Below are 16,804 nucleotides of genomic sequence, written 5' to 3'. Positions count from 1 at the left end.
TAAGCCACAACAGACACTCCTGCCTCCCTCTCTGGAAATCCAGGTCACAGCTCTTCCAGAAAAGAGAGATGGCAGACACTTAGAGAGCCCTTTCTGATGCTCTGCATTGATCTTTGATTTTATGTCCAGTTTCTTAAGTCAGTCATGCTATCTTTTCACTTCAGCATGGGTACTACTTACCTTGACTCTAGGGTTATCCAACAATCCAAGAAAATTAAAGGAGGCAAAGTTTATACATTCTTTTCCATTCACCACGATGCTATGGCTTGGAGGGCTGGGAAAGAGAGATGAGAATGGTTTACTCAGCCAACACATTACAGCACACATGCTCCCACACTACCCTGGCAGCAGACAGGACACAGTGTTGTTACTCTACACTACTTGTGCACCGGTCTTCCAGCTCTTGTACTGTTTATTTTTAAAAAGTAAAATTAGACAATGGTATATTAAAATCAGATACTTGGGCAGTAATTCTTAATAGGCTACCCTGTACACTTCAGTTAAGAAGCTAGAATTTTAAAATGGACAGATGGCAAATCTTTGTTTTGATTTTACAATTCATTTAAGAAAGAATAGCTAGCCCTGGCCGGTTGCTCAGTGGTTAGAGCGTCGGCCTATGGACCGAAGGGTCAAGGGTTCAATTCCAGTCAAGGGAATGTACCTTGGTTGCAGGTTCCCCAGCGCCAGTAGAGGTGCGTGTGGGAGGCAACCAATGGATGTATCTCTTTCACAACACTATTTCTCTCTCTCTCTCTCTCTTCTCACCTCCTCCCTCCCTTCCACTCTCTTTCAAAATCAATGGAAAAAATATCCTCAGGTGAGGATTAAAAAATAAATAAAAAATAGCTAAATAAAGTACCTCAGACTCAACCATTGAGCCACACCAGCTGGGATGTGTGTGTATGTGTGTGTGTGTGTGTGTGTGTGTGTGTGTATAAAAGCAGCGGTCACCAACCGGTGGTCCATGAGGCCCAAAAGGTTGGCGACCACTGTATTAAAAACAGAGTGGCCAGCTCCACAGGAGTATGCATCTAAGTGTGGCTGGGACAGGACAAGTCCTTTGCTGACAAACATTAGCTGTAGGCCATGCTTCAGAAACACAGGGCCAAGCTACAGGTCACAAGCAATTAACTGGTTGTAGGACCAAATTGAGTCAGTCACAATCAACCTATTTTAACTAAAGGAAACCATAGAATAGAATGGAGTGGGACTGTCGCAGCAAGGGAAGTGACTGTGCCTGAAACTTGTTTCAGTTACACATCTGCACTGGTCTACATGCTGGGTTGCTCTAGAAAATGCACTACGGCCAGAAAAGACCGAGACACTGCTCTCATTGGTATGTATCAACAGAACTAGTTTTCTATGAGAAAGATAACAAAGATGCTGGGAAACCAGGGAGGAAATGAAAGACAACTTCAAGTAAATTCACAAAAGCAGATAAAAATTTACAGTCGTTTGCCCTGTGGCTACTGATGGCTTCAGAAACTTTTGGAGATTACCTGGGCTTGTAAGCCTCAGTTTCTTCATCTGTAAAATGGGGAGAGGACCTTTTTCTCAAGATAACTGTCATTACAAAAGTGCCTGGTCCACAGAGGTGTTCTCTAAATATTACCTTCCTTCTTCCCTATGGCTTCAAGGTTTCTTCTCTTTTCACCCACTGGGACTGTGAATCCATCATGTTATTTAGTTTGATCCTTCTCAGGGCTTCTTAAAGTTTCCCCAGTCCTCCCTGGTGTGGAGGTTTTGGCACTCACAAAAAGATGAGAAAACAAAACACCTATATAGACAAGCCTGCAGTAATAGTTGCTGCTGTGAAAGTCAAGGCCATTCCACAAAAACCGTGACACGGAGAAACCAAACTATCAAGAACGAGCACACCCAAAGCCGCTGAGCACAGGCCAGCTGAAGCACGACACAGGATGTGGGGACCGGTTTTCGTCCAGCACCTGGGACAAGGCAGGAAAACAGCTTCCAGTGAGCACCAGGAGGCTCACACCTGTGCCCCATGCAGGGACCTGACACAGGAATCCTGGAGAGCAAGACCCTGCAGGGTCGCCTCGCAGAAGTCAGTAAAATCAATCCAGAAAGACAGCTCCACAGTCAAGGCCTCAGAGAATGGGAGGAAAGAAAATAAAACCTTCCCAACCAAAAACCCCAGCCTCACTGTTAGGTCACCTGGATGAATGAAGGTTCATAGGTGGCTTAGTGAACTTGGAAACGGAGAAGGGTGCTCTACCCGAGAAAAACAACCATTACAGACTCCAGCAACATCAGGTTTGGCGCTGGTGAGAATAGACAACTAGACCAGTGAGTGAATCTGGAACTCAAGAGAGCTGTGTATACATGAGTACCTGGCAAACGATAGCATTTGCCCCACAAATGACTTAGTTACACACAGATATTTCTCTATGGGGAAAAAATAAAGTTGTATAATCATGTACAAAGGTGAATTCCAGACATGTCACAAACCAAAAAGGTATTTTGGAAAAGATAATGAAAGAAAACGTAGAAGAATGTTTTTGTGACCTTGGAGTAGGAAATGATCTCTGAAGCAAGTCTCAAAATATGCAAACCATGAAGCTGAAATGAACAAAACTGATCAAGTCAAAATTAACACCAAAGATGAAGTTAACAGGTGTATAATAAAGAGATTGATTGTATTTCACTGAATCTAAGAGGGCATCAACTGTATTTTATCGGCCACTACAGAAGAAAACACTGCTGATTAGAAGGTCAGGATGTTTCCTTGTCATCTAGAATTTTTTTAGACTATATTTAATGAAAAGATCTGTTGGGTACTCTTAGACACAGACTTTGGTTACACTCTTCTGAACTTCTGAAAAGGAAAATACTAGCAATTCAATTGGTCAGGACATTCCTAACCTCTTTGCCCAAGTTCCGACTGTCTGCTCTCCTCTGCTAAGCCACGGACACTGTGGCCATTCACACTATTCTGCTGTCTGCCACCGAATACCCAGGCAGTGGCTTCGCAGGTGCTCTCCTACCATCTGACAAGTTGGTGTCACTCATTCTCTACGTTTTAATGCTGGAACTTTCCTATGAACTAAACTCCTAGTTTCATCATTTGCCAATTGAACCATGTTTCTAGAAAGTAAGCTGTTATTACCCAAAGGCAGCAGAATCTGACAAAGGGACACTCAAACCTTAGTTGCAGTAGCCTCTGTTAGCCTACTTGGAGTGGTTTGGCCCTTTCTCCTGCCATCAGCTGATTTACTTACCAGCGCTGCCCATAACTCAACTGAAGTGCTGGCAGTAAACACAGTCATGACCTAGTTCACTGGTACACAAGCAGTGACAGCCCCCCGCCCCAGGCCCCTTGGCTGACAAAGACTTGCAGCAGCTGTATGATTCACCCCCAATTCAGAGATCTTAAAATAGAAGGGGAAAAAAAAGGTGCATTTTAGAATCAGTGTAATAAAGTACCACATCAAACACTGACCAAAGCCTGGTTGGTGTGGCTCAGTGATTGAGCGTCAACCCATGAACCAAGAGGTCACCAGTTCAATTCCCGGTGAGGATACACGCCTGGGTTGTGGGTTCCATCCCAGTGGAGGGTATGCAGGAGGCAGCCGATCGGTGATGTTTCTCTCTCTCAACAATAAAAACATATTAAAAAAAAAAAACCAACTGACTAAGGATTAGAATCCACATGGCTCTATTAATCAAAGGACACACTAGAGATCAGCAGAAAGATGTAAAAAGATATCAGGAGGCATTCATAAAAGGCAAAACCCAGCAGCTGGTAAATACTCAAAGGCTCAAATAATCAGAGAAATGCAAAATAAACTAATGCAACCAACCAAGGCTGTGAGGAAACTGAAGCCCCATAGACTAACGCAGGGGAGCGTCCATGGGCAGGTCATGATGGAGGGATCAAACAGGTTTGCAAAGGGACATTAACACAGGGTTTTCTATGCATCTTTCTCCCCAAGATGGTATTTAGAACTCAGTTACCATACACAACAGAAGATGCAGCAGTCAGAGGAAATGACAAGAAGGACCCGGCACCCACCTCTGTATGCCTTGCTTCCTATTTCCTCAGACCACTCAATGCCAGCAAACGCTGTATTTATTTCATTGCCGGTCTGTCTGTCCCAAGAAAACTAAGATTTTGATTTATTGCTCTATAAACCAATGTGCTGAGCACATTCCCTAAACATAGTAGGTATTTGTTGAAAAAAATAAATGTTGAGCAGAAATCTTGCAAAAAGTCAGACTACAGCTCTAGCCAGTTTGGCTCAGTGGATAGAGCATCAGCCCCAGACTGAAGGGTCCCGGGTTTGATTCTAGTCAAGGGCATGTACCTTAGTTGCAGGTTTCCCGGCCCTAGTCGGGGTGCGTGCACAAGGCAACCAATCGATGTGTCTCTCTCACATCGATGTTTCTCTCTACCTCTCCCCCTCCCTTCCACTCTCTCTAAAAGTCAGTGGAAAAATATCCTTGGGTGAGGATTAACAAAAAACAGAACATCAGAATAGTCTAGAACACAAAATTAAAAACATACATTCATAAAACATTAAGAATATGTTTTAAACCAACAACATAAATATAAAATGTATCATTTTAATAACATAGAAATGTGTCACACACAAAATGCTGCTAGAAAGCATGATAAAGTATTACAGTGGGTGTCTTAGTGAAGAGGAGAGTGGAGGCAGACACCAGGGACAAAGGACATTGAGAACGAAGCAAACAAGAGCACTGCCTCAGGTGGGTGCTGACAAGAGTGGAGCTGAGCCAAGGGGTCACCCCTATGTCTCCACAAAAGGCGTGCCACGGAGAAAACAAACCAGAAGTAAACCTCTGGAGAATGAGTGAGGAAGGAGACACAATGATGCTCGCAGTGGAGACATGAGCCCCACAGATGTGTCATTCCCTATCCTACATAATAAAACCTTAATATGCAAATCGATCAAACAGTGGAACGACCAGTCGCTATGATGCGCACTGACCACCAGGGGGCAGACACTCAACATAGAAGCTGCCCCCTGGTAATCAGTGTGCTCCAACAGGGGGAGTGCCACTCAGCCAGAAGCCAAGCTCAGGGCTGGCCAGTGCAGCGGCAGTGGCGGGAGCCTCTCCCACCTCCGCAGCAGTGCTAAAGATCCCTTGGGGGATGTCCAACTGCCAGCAGGTGGACATCCCCCAAGGCGTCCTGGACTGCAAGAGGGCACAGGCTGGGCTGAGGGAACCCCCCTGCCCAGTGCATGGATGTCAGCACTGGGCCTCTAGTGTATGTATAATAAAGTGTTATGAATACATTTTTTATATATATGCCCAGAAGAAACCTAAAACTACTCATGCCAAAACATTTGAAAACACAAGAAATGGACAATGACTAAATGATGGTAAGAAAAACTTAAGAAGGAAACCTGAATAGCTTTACAAACTCATTGAAGACAATGAAATCATGATTAAAAATCTGTGCTCAACAGAACACCATATGAAACACATATTGTTGCTAGGGAAATGGTCAGACTAATATATCTTTGATATCAAAACTGGACCAGCACAGTAAGGGAAAAGAAGAAACTAAACTCATTTGTCAACATAGACGTGAAAAATCCCAAATATTAGCAAAACAAATCCTGTAGTTTACAAAAACCACAGTCATCCTTAAATAGGGTTTATCCTAGGAACATAACAATTACTTCCTAATAGAAAAACCTATCCGCTCACAAAAATGCCTACAAAAGTCTAAAATATTTGACCTTACCAAGAGCAGGCATAGGCGATGACAGGAACAAAATGTGGGAAACTAGAGAGCAGGTGGGTAAGTTGTATTTGGTAAAACAGAGACCAGAAAGAAAGCTGAGGGTGCGAAAGCTGAGCATGAGTGCACTGGCAGGGAAAAGCCTGCAGCAGACATGAAAATGCTCCCCGGCTGGGGGCAGCGGTCCCTGGGAGAGGGGAACAGGCGGGGGACTCAGGAGCCCAGCCTGGAACCCATGATAAGGAGTCATTTCCTTAGGTCCCTTTCCGGCCCTGCAGGAAGGCGGGAAATTTACTATGGAAATGCTGAATATAAACTAAAATTCCTAAGGACTAGTGAGGGGACAGTGCCACTCTGAAAACAGAAATCAGTATAAATTTACCATAATAAAAATGGGACACTGAGTCCTCCTCCGTCCTCCAAATCAGCTCCCAGAGGGCTGGAAGTCAGGCTTATTAAGGGCACCCCCTAAGACCGCCCCACTCCCATCCCAACACACAGGAGTACTCCTCTGCAGTGAAATTCAAAGTTAAGACATGAAAAGCAGAAAATACTGAATCTGGGATTCCCTCAAATAAATGGGCAGGTCCTTGTCTGATTATCCTAAATTGATGCCCACTATCAGTCAGGAAGCCCAGCCCACTGACACAGGGCTTCGAATTAGCATTTCAGTGTCTCAGTCTTAAAAATAGATTTTCATCAGAGTGCCAAGACAATTCAGTAGGGAAAGTCTGAATAGTCTTTTCAACAAATGGTGCTGGGATAACTGGGTATACACATGTAAAAGAATGGAGATGAATCCCTACCTCACAGCATTATAAAAATTAACTCAAAATAAATCACTGACCTAATTTAAGTGCAAAAACTATAAACTCTTAGGAAACGCAAAGGAGTAAATCTTCATAATGTTGGACTAGGCAAAGATTTTTTTGATATAACACAAAAGCACAAGCAGCAAGAGTAAAAAGAGATAAATTGGACTTCATTAAAATAAAAAACATTTGTCAGGCCGGTGAGGCCCAGTGGTTGAGCATCGACCTATGAATCAGGAGGTCATGGTTTGATTCCTGGTCAGGGCACATACCTGGGTTAGGGTTAGGGGTTTGATTCCCAGTAGGAGGCAAGCAGGAGGCAGCCAATCAGTGATTCTCTTTTAGCACTGATGTTTCTCTCTCGCTCTCCCTCTCCCTCTCCCTTCCTCTCTGAAATCAATAAAAATATATCTTAAAAAATTAAAAACATTTGTGCTTCAAAATACACTAGAAAAGATACAAAAACCTAGAGAATGGGAGAAAATATTTACAAATCATATATCTGATAAGGGCCTACTATCCAAAATATATAAAGAACTCTTACAACTCAATGATAAAAGATAAATAACTGAGTAGACTATTCTCCAAAGAAGATATATGAAAATGGCCAATAACCACATGAAAAGACACTCAGTAACATTAGTTATTTGGTATACTACTTCCCACCTACTAGGAAGGCTATAATTAAAAAAGACAGAAAATAAGGGTTGGCTAGGATGTGGAGAAAGTGGAGTTCTCATATACTACTGGTGGGATGTACATGATTCAGCCAGTTTGGAAAACAGTTTGGTGGTTTCTCAAAATGAGTTGCTATATGATTAACAAGTCCACTCTTAGGTATATACCCAAGACAAATGAAAACATGTCTGCACAAAAATGTGTTCACAAGTATTTGAACATATACATACATATTTATATGTATTTTCTTTTTTCATGTACTCCCAAGTGGAAACAACCCAAATGTCCATCAACTGAAGAATGTGTAAACACCATGTGATCTATCCAGAGTGGGGTGTTCTTTATCCATAAAATGAATCAAACACTGGCATACACTACAACATGCTTAAGCCTTGAAAATATTAGGCTCCAGGAAAGAAGGCAGATACAAAGGCCACATACTGAATGGCTCCTTTTATGTGAAATGCCCAGAATAGGCAAATCCATAGAGAAAGTGAATCAGTCGTTGCCAGGGGCTGAGGAGGAGAGAGGGAATGGGGAATAAACGCTATTGGGTGTGGAATTTCTTTCTGGGGTGATGAAAATTCTGAAATTGGATGGCGGCAATAGTTGCACAACTCTGTGAATATACTAAAACCCATTTAATGGTGTACCTTAAAAGGGTGAATTTAATGGTATATGGATATTGCAATAAGGCTGTTATTTAAATTTTAAAAAATGATCCAAATTAAGTAAATTCACTTACTTTTGTGTCAACTCAGTATTGAATATAAAGAGGAACTGCATAAGTTGAAAACTCTAAACTTATCAATAACAAAATGTTTTTTTGTGCATGGTTTTTGCAGGCTATTTATATTATGCTATTAATTATAATGAAACATTCTGCATATTGAAGATAAAAAGATGCTAAGGACCACTAGACATTGAGAAAGTGCCTAAATGTGCAATAAAAACACATAAAACAATCATTCTAATGTAAAAGAGTAAAATATCCACCAACTTCAAGATAGTGGTGATATTGTGTGGGAGGCAAGAGTAAGTGATATATGGGAGTTTCTTTAGCTATATTTGTAATGGTTTCTTTCTTTTTAAAAATAGATTTCAAGTGCTGAGGCCGGTTTGGCTCAGTGGATGGAGCGTCGGCCTGCGGACTGAAAGGTCCCAGGTTCGATTCCGGTCAAGGGCATGTACCTGGGTTGCGGGCACATCCCCAGTGGGAGATGTGCAGGAGGCAGCTGATTGATGTTTCTCTCCCATCGATGTTTCTAACTCTCTATCTCTCTCCCTTCCTCTCTGTAAAAAATCAATAAAATATATTTAAAAAAGAAAATAGATTTCAAGTAAAGATAGCAAAATGCCTGTTAATTCTGGATGATTAATACATATGTGTCTGTATTTTTAAAATACTTAAAAGCACATACAAAAAGCAAAGATACCCAACAGAAAAACTAATAATAAAAACAGATCAGACACTGAAAGCAAGGAGAGGTAGGATAAGTGAGCTGAAGTTTCATAATTCATATTGCGAGTCCATAGGTGTTTTCCACCGTTAATCAAGTAGTAGTGTCAGCAAACTGTTAACAGCTTATTATGAAGGAAACCGACAACAGACGTAAAATCAGAAACCAGGTGGGAAGGAGTGTTGCTTTTCATTTTAAGTGTGTCTGACCATTTGACATATTATCATGTGCGTGTATTACTTTGAAAATAAAAATTTTTTTAGAAAAAGGGACAAACTGTAATGCCCAAATTGGAGACTACAAAAAATGACCATACCATTCCTAAAAGAAAGTTTTATGTTGGGAACTAAAGCAGGTAGTTTCTGATTAGCACTCATTCCTAAATGTTTTTTAAAAAACATATTTTATTGATTTTTTTTTTACAGAGAGGAAGGGAGAGGGATAGTCAAAAACATCGATGAGAGAGAAATATCGATCAGCTGCCTCCTGCACACCTCCTACTGGGGATGTGCCCGCAACCAAGGTACATGCCCTTGACCAGAATCAAACCTGGGACCTTTCAGTCCGCAGGCCAACGCTCTATCCACTGAGCCAAACCGGTTAGGGCCTAAATGTTTTATTTCAGGTAAAAAAGGAATAGCATTAAACTACTGTATACTTTGCTGAGCTTACCCACAGGAAACAGTAGCAAAGTGATTTACCCTGAAACAATGTTGTAGTTGAGAGCAGGATGGTCTTTTGAGATAGGAGGAACAAGAGGTTCTGGTTGCCACTCTTCAATCAATTCTTCTTTTTCCTACAAGAGAAAAGGTGTTAAGACATCACAATGCTAGTTACCAGACAGTGACTCCAGCAGTATCACTGTTTGTTGTAATGGAACCGTCATAATGAACACACTGCTGGAACCAGAGGTCTAGTTGTAGAAATGAAATAGAATCATTTTTGAGTTTTGGGCACTTAACCTCCTCACATCATAGGCAAAATACTTTTTTTCCATGTAGTTTTGTAGGTGACTGGAAAATTTAAGAAAACTTTACTTCTATAGTCAGAATTTTTCATCGTGCAAAGTACAACTTATACTGATTGTGAAACAAAAAGAAAGTATACAATACAAAGGTGAGAAGCATGATTTCTGCTAGGTCAGCTCAGCCTCTATCCCAAGACAAGACAGAAAGCCACACCAGAAGTGCTGATGGAGGTGACCATCATGGGAAGGGATCAACCAGATCACCAAGCACTGTTCCTACAAGCCATCTGCAGGGATTCAGGCAGAGCTAAAACACAGGTAAAAACTCTGTTACAATTATTGTAATGGGATTTTGTTTGGAATTTCTCATAAAAAGCTACTTTATTCCTTGTAGCTGTTACTTTATGCATTATAAGTATTTTGATAATTTTGTGTTATCTTTTTTTGAATCAGGAAAAAAGGTAATTTTGAAAATGTGTCTGGATGTACAGGATGAGATGAGGCCCCTAAATTAACATGGTGGCCACAGCAATTCTTGCCTCACAAATAGACCCTCTCCCAATAGTTCTAGTCTCAGACTTCCAATAAACGCGTCTGTGCATTTTTCTCCTATTTGGCAACTCCAGAGCAAGACCAAAAGCATATCCATACACCTGATTTTCAGGTGCTCAAAAATACTGGCTGAATAAATCAACCAATAAATGTCTCATCTGTTTCTGCCAATGACCTCATGGAGGAGAACAGCAGCCGTGTACATGCCTCGCACACTGTCCCCTCGCTAGCGTGCAGAGATGTAAGGACCCACACACGATGCCCTGCCATTCAGAGCCTCTGTAGGTCTATCCAACTGAGAAGGACACTTCTCATTCACAGCACTCGGTTTCTTCCTCCCACTGCTGGGAGGGTTAGATGTCAGTGATTACTAAATTTTGTTCTAGCTAAGTCTGCTTTCAGAGGATTTTTCTAAAACTACTAGAGGCCCGATGCACGAAATTCGTGAAAGAGTAGGCCTTCCTTCCCCCGGCTGCCAGCACAGGCTTCCCTCTGGCACTCTGGGCCTGGGCTTCCCTCGACCCCGGAAGGACATCTGGTCTAATTAGCATATTACACTGTTGTTATTATAGATGTTTACCTATGGCTCTTTTTTTAAAAAAAGTATATATGTGTGGATTGATATGTCTAAACTAAAACTAAGAATATTTGGATTAATCAAACCCTTTAAAAAGTTGGGCTAGAAATCTGTTTCATGGCCACTTAATCATCCACAAGAAGTTCCTAAATACCAAAGGGAAAAGCATGGAAAGGACTTCTGGCCCGCAAGGCCCAGTCTTACTGCAATGCTACAGAAAAAGTGTTTGTTCTGTGGCATGATAATCCCACAAAGTATTCATTAAAAGGGGCGGGGGAAAGGGAGAGATCTGTGGTCACGTGTAGGGTATTCCTCCAAATAGAGGTTCAAATATGCATATTAAGGGTGACAATCACGCAATGAGATCTTTTGATTCTGCTTTACCCAGGCTGCCAGACGTTCTGCCCTAAAAACATATGCTGCATGTTCCCTAGGGGACAGTTTAGTATGAATGATCAGGACAGCAGCAGCTGGTCAGGAAAACCAGGGCAGCAACTGCACATCGATGTGGCAATTCCACGCCACTGCATTTCCTCCTGGGAGGCTCCAGGAAGTAGAGAAAGGCCCAGTGCTCCAGCTTTGCGCTGCACTCAATGCTTCCTGTGAACCAAACTTTCAGAGACTTTTGCGGGAAAACATCTCACAATCCCTGCCTCCCAAGCACTGAGGCAGTCACTGAGTGCTCCTACCCTGTCCCTCATACCAATAGACTGCAGTGGGCAGCGCCCTAGTTCCTCTAGTCTAGGCACTTCTTCTTTCTAAGGTTCACCTGGCTTGGGTCCCTTACCATACAGAACACATCAAAATTCGATTTGGGGTGGGGAGGTGGAGAGTGGGGAGAGAGGATTCTTTCCAACTCAGCTTTCTTTATGAAGACCACAGGGAAATCTTCACAGGCTTCAGAAAGTGGGCCCTTCCCGACAACTCATGTAACTGCATTTGGAAATGGCAAAATCGAGTAGCTCCCCGTGCTTCCCTTTCATCATCTACTCGTAAGACTGCTGCTTGTCCCTTGTAAAGTAAAGAAGTCTGTAACATGCTACTCCTCTGGGCAGGTACTTGGCTTTCCCATAGATTGCCTGTCCCGTATTGCATTCCCCTTGATTTTCTATCAGTACAGAAAATATTTTACCACAGATCCTTCAGGAAAGATGTAGCAACTATCATCATACACCAGATAATAAAATAGAGATTTAATTTCTTACCTTGACTGTAAGATCAGATCGTTCTTGTAATTTGTAAGTTTTTGAGAAAAGAAGTCTGATTATCCAGAGGATTAGAATTCCTTCTAAAATAAGATGGTAAGCAGGAGCCTAAGAGTGAATAAAAAACAGAAGTGAAATGAATAGTAAAACGTGCATATAGAATTTAATGCACCGACAAATACTGCCTCCTATGACCTTTAACCTGTTACTTTTTAAAATTTACTTTAAAAGCTCCTTTCACTTCTACTCGTTGCTTTTCCCATTTCTAATAGGCAATTTCCTCTACACATTAAAAATCTCTGGTATTGTAGCATTAAAATATTGTTAGAAAAAGAACTCTTTAAAATAAATCTGACACAGAATCCCAACATGTCAAACAACATCAATTATGAGATCCTAGAGGTAATTTAAATTTTTACCTGGGAAATGACTGTAACAAACATATCACAGCTTCACAAGCCTTCTTTAACTCCTTCTACCACGTGTGAGGTAACAAAATTATTTGGAAATCAGTTTCCACAGTTCTGCATATCTTACTACATTTTTTTGTATTCTTTTGATAACCCCTTTAAATTCTTTCTTCTAACATGGTAGAGAAAAAAAGACTTTATAAATGCTTGAAGGGATAGCAGGTCTTTTTTCTATTGTAGTTCCCCCAAAATATGTAGTGTTTCCCATATGAACAGGCATAAAGATATCTTAATGAAATTATCCATGTTAGCCTTCTTTCAGGATAAAGCTCAATTATCCATGTTAGCCTTCTTTCAGGATAAAGCTCAAGGTGACTTCTAATTGCTGTCCAACTAGACACACAAAGTGCACGTGGAAGAGTTCACGTATCAACTAAAGCCCAGCCAGTTACAGGGTGCTCTACTCCCATAGTTTGTCATTGGAAAATTTAAAAGAGGTATTTAGAAATGTAAACACAAATTATTTTCAAACATTAGAAAGAAGTGATGATGAATCATCACAGTTTAAAAAAATCCAGTATGTGGAGATCGGAAAACTACTGAAAAATTTGTTTGTAAATTTTCAGGTCAATGTACAAATAACTTTCATCAAATTACAGATTTCGGTACACATACACACACTGTTACTTCTTTTTTGGGTGCACTACACAAGACTCCTCAAATTCTACATACCAAGCACACAGAAATCGGGAGCAAGAACAGAAATCTCTCTTTAAGATGATTTTTAAAAATATGCTAATCCCCCTTGAATATAATTCTCTTAAGAATAAAGACTCTAGCCCTGACCGGTTTGGCTCAGTGGACAGAGCGTCGGCCTGCGGACTGAAGGGTCCCAAGTTCGATTCTGGTCAAGGGCATGTACCCTGGTTGCGGGCACATCCCCAGTGGTGAGTGTGCAGGAGGCAGCTGGTCGATGTTTCTCTCTCATCGATGTTTCTAGCTCTCTATCCCTCTCCCTTCCTCTCTGTGAAAAATCAATAAAATATATTAAAAAAAGAAAAAAAGAATAAGGACTCTAAATATCCGTTTGGTTTCTTGAATAATTGGATTCTAGTAGGCAAACATCTGCCCACATCACTAAACATCCCACTCCACAAAGAAAGAACACTCAGAAAAACTGAGACACTAACTGTCTAATGGATTAATAAAATTCACAAGTGCAGCTTCCTTTCCTGGAAATGTTACATCCAGGGAGACTTCTCCCAAGTGTCACTCTTGCTCAGTTATGCAATTTTCAAGAAGAGAGCAAAAATAAAAAACAAAATATTCATTTATACAAAAATAAACATTAAATTTTAGTAGCTCTTATTTTACTATAATTAATGTTGGACGTCCATTATGCCACATCTGCTCTGTCAACTGTTTTTCATCAAGTCCTGGTAAGTCTTGCAGTGGTCGATGCCATCATCAGCCATGCCACTAAGCCAGGGGTGGGCAAACGTTTTGACTCGAGGGCCACAATGGGTTCTTAAACTGGACCGGAGGGCCGGAACAAAAGCATGGATGGAGTGTTTGTGTGAACTAATATAAATTCAAAGGAAACATCATTACATAAAAGGGTACGGTCCTTTTTTTTTTAGTTTTATTCATTTCAAACGGGCCGGATCCGGCCCGCGGGCCGTAGTTTGTCCCCGGCTGCACTAAGCAGTAATGTCAAAAGAAAACTGAGATCCACTGTAAACAAATCTAAGCTCATCCAGCGTCTTGACCTGCGCTGTCCAATACCATGGCACTAAGTCACCAGGTAATTATTTAATTACACATCTAAATTAACTTGAATCTAGTTCCTCAGTCGCACTAGACACAGTTCAAGTGTCTAATGGCCATGTATGGTTAGAAACAGAGTTCCTACTGGACACTGCGTGAAGCTCGGTTAAATACATGTCAGTTCTCTAAGACTGACATTTGGATTTCATGTTATCTAACATATTTGAAACTAGTGGTATGGTGCACAAAATTCGTGCACATTGAAAGGGAATTAATTAGAGGAATGTAATTTGGACTCGCTATCTAATATCAATAATATGTGAGCGTGAGGCAGTCTGCGTTTCTGAAATTCAATGATATGAATTTTAGCTATTACTTTGCCAAATAAATGGAATTTACAGATATCACTTAAAAGAGCATTCGGCTTAATATTAAAAACTCTAGCTACCAAGTCAGGTCTGTTTTCAACTTTTTGCCAGTGTTGTAAATTGTGTGCAATATCTGCCCACTTGGGGTTGCATGTCATGGTTATGAATAAATCGGGCTTGCCATACTTCGTTACAATTGCCATAGCATCCTGATATCACTGCTGCATAGTTCTGGGACTACCCTCAAAAGATGATGGAAGGCCCTAACCGGTTTGGCTCAGTGGATAGAGCGTCGGCCTATGGACTGAAGGGTCCCAGGTTGGATTCTGGTCAAGGGCATGTACCTTGGTTGCAGGCACATCCCCAGGTGTGCAGGAGGCAGCTGATCGACGTTTCTCTCTCATCGATGTTTCTGACTCTCTATCCCTTTCCCTTCCCCTCTGTAAAAAAACCAATAAAATATATTAAAAAAAAAAAAAAGATGGAAGTATTATCATTTTACAAATCAGCACATTGTCATTTTCAGATCTATAGTTGAGATAATCCATCAAACCACTGTATTTTTCAACTCTCAACTTAGGTTGGTTTGCTTTAATGAAATTTATCTGATTGGTCTCCATTTTTTAATATGAATCCACGATAAACTGTTGAGTTAATTTTCCTGCATTTAAAATAGGATTGAACATGTCCTGCACAGAGAGATGAAATCCATGCTACTACATTTGTGTGACTCGTGTCCTTACATTTTGTCTAGTATTATTGCCGATTACACTGTTGTCTCTGAGTTTTAATGCAATATCTGTTCCCCAGCCTTTTTCACCATGTGGAAAAAGAATAAGATATGTCATTGCATCTAATGTAGGAAACAGGATATTGATTTGTTTCATTTTAGTGGCATTTGGATTATTGGGATCTGGTTTACAATGAATGAGCAAGTCCCTTTCAAAAGGAGGTTCTCCATCTTCGTTTCTGAATATGATAGCAACCTCGGTTACATGGGAGAATTATATCTACCTGGGTCACTGTTACGATCATATTTAATTGCCATTGTTACTTCTGTGGGAGCAATACCTTCTGCTGCTGCTTCAGATTGAGCTTCCTTTTCTACCTCATGTAGCATCTTGTACAATTTTGTTAATTCATTTATTTCATGCATGAGGTTGTTGATGTTGATCATGAATCTTTCTGAGCAGCCCTGGTTTTCTGACATTGCTAATCTTTTACTTGTAGCTTCAGCTGTATCCAAAATATAGAGTTGAGCAAACTTCTGAGAAACACCATCCAAAGGATGTAAAGTTCCAGTGCAGTGATAAACTTGTCCGTGTATTCTAAAGCAGTATGGCCCATATCCTGATGGCGATGCAATATTTGCACCCATAGAAGCAAAAGCAAAAGAATTATTTATGGAATGAATATTTTCCGTGAAATTTTTACTGTCAGAATCTTCGTTTGTCATTAATCTTTTTAAATATGCCGGGTAATCTGGAAAATGTCTGTCATTTGGACAGACTTTCCCTTTGTTACAACACTGAGTAAATTTCCCATCGGATGGTTTTTCATCAGAGAAATCTAGTGATAGGCAAAATTCACATTGAACAGTCATTCCACCACAACTACGTTCGAGAACTGCATCCTCATGTACTCCATTTTTGCTGAGAAGGCAGTTCCTACCAGTATTGGTAGTACTTGTTAATGACTGTTCTCTAGACATATTCTGTCGCTGCCACTGCCTTCTTTCAACTTCAAAGGCACGTTGGTCTTTATACATTTTCTGTTGATGACGCCGATGTTTTACAGCATCAGAGTGACATTTTTCCAGTAGCTGTTCAGATACATTCTGTCGCAGGCGCCGCCTTCTTTCAAGATCAGATGCATGCTGCTCTGCAGACATTTTCTGTGGATAACACTAGCATCTTTCGGCTGCAGAGCTACGTTGTATCAACAGTTGTTCTTTAGACATAGTCCCACCTCTCTACTGTCACGGTCTGAGACACAGGTGAATGAGAGTCCTAGCTGTCAGGCCGCTGAGAGCTGTCTGACCTATGGCTGATTCTGGCTGATTCTGGGGTGGTGGGACTTCCTCCTCCCTGCTGTCAGTTTCCACAGCTGTGATGAGGAAGCTGGGGTGACAGAGGGAGCCACTCCCTCCAAGCCGCCCTCTCTGTCGCTCTGCGACGAGTGGCCTCCTACTCTGCCAAGTCCTCCAAACCTCCCGCTCTCCGCCCACTCTTCCACTCTGCTCTCCCCCGGCAAGGTCCCGGGAGTGGCTAGGCG

The 16,804-nt window shown here is 41.3% G+C and overlaps 1 protein-coding gene across 3 annotated transcripts in view; it reads right to left on the bottom strand.

Annotated features, from left to right (window-relative positions):
* The window catches only part of SPTLC1 (serine palmitoyltransferase long chain base subunit 1), an 89,578-nt gene that overhangs the window by 71,969 nt on the left and 805 nt on the right, over window positions 1-16,804 (bottom strand). For all 3 annotated transcript variants that reach the window (XM_081103216.1, XM_081103217.1, XM_081103218.1), the window contains exons 2-4: window positions 11,986-12,093; window positions 9,386-9,480; window positions 181-274 (exon numbers count right to left, since the gene is read on the bottom strand). In XM_081103216.1, coding sequence (XP_080959342.1) covers window positions 181-274; window positions 9,386-9,480; window positions 11,986-12,093 — 297 coding nt within the window. The remainder of the gene's footprint in view (window positions 1-180; window positions 275-9,385; window positions 9,481-11,985; window positions 12,094-16,804) is intronic.

This window comes from Myotis nattereri (genome assembly GCF_964212035.1).
Source record: "Myotis nattereri genome assembly, chromosome: 12".
NCBI classification, from domain to species: Eukaryota; Metazoa; Chordata; class Mammalia; order Chiroptera; family Vespertilionidae; genus Myotis; species Myotis nattereri.
This window is presented reverse-complemented; position numbering and strand designations above follow the sequence as displayed.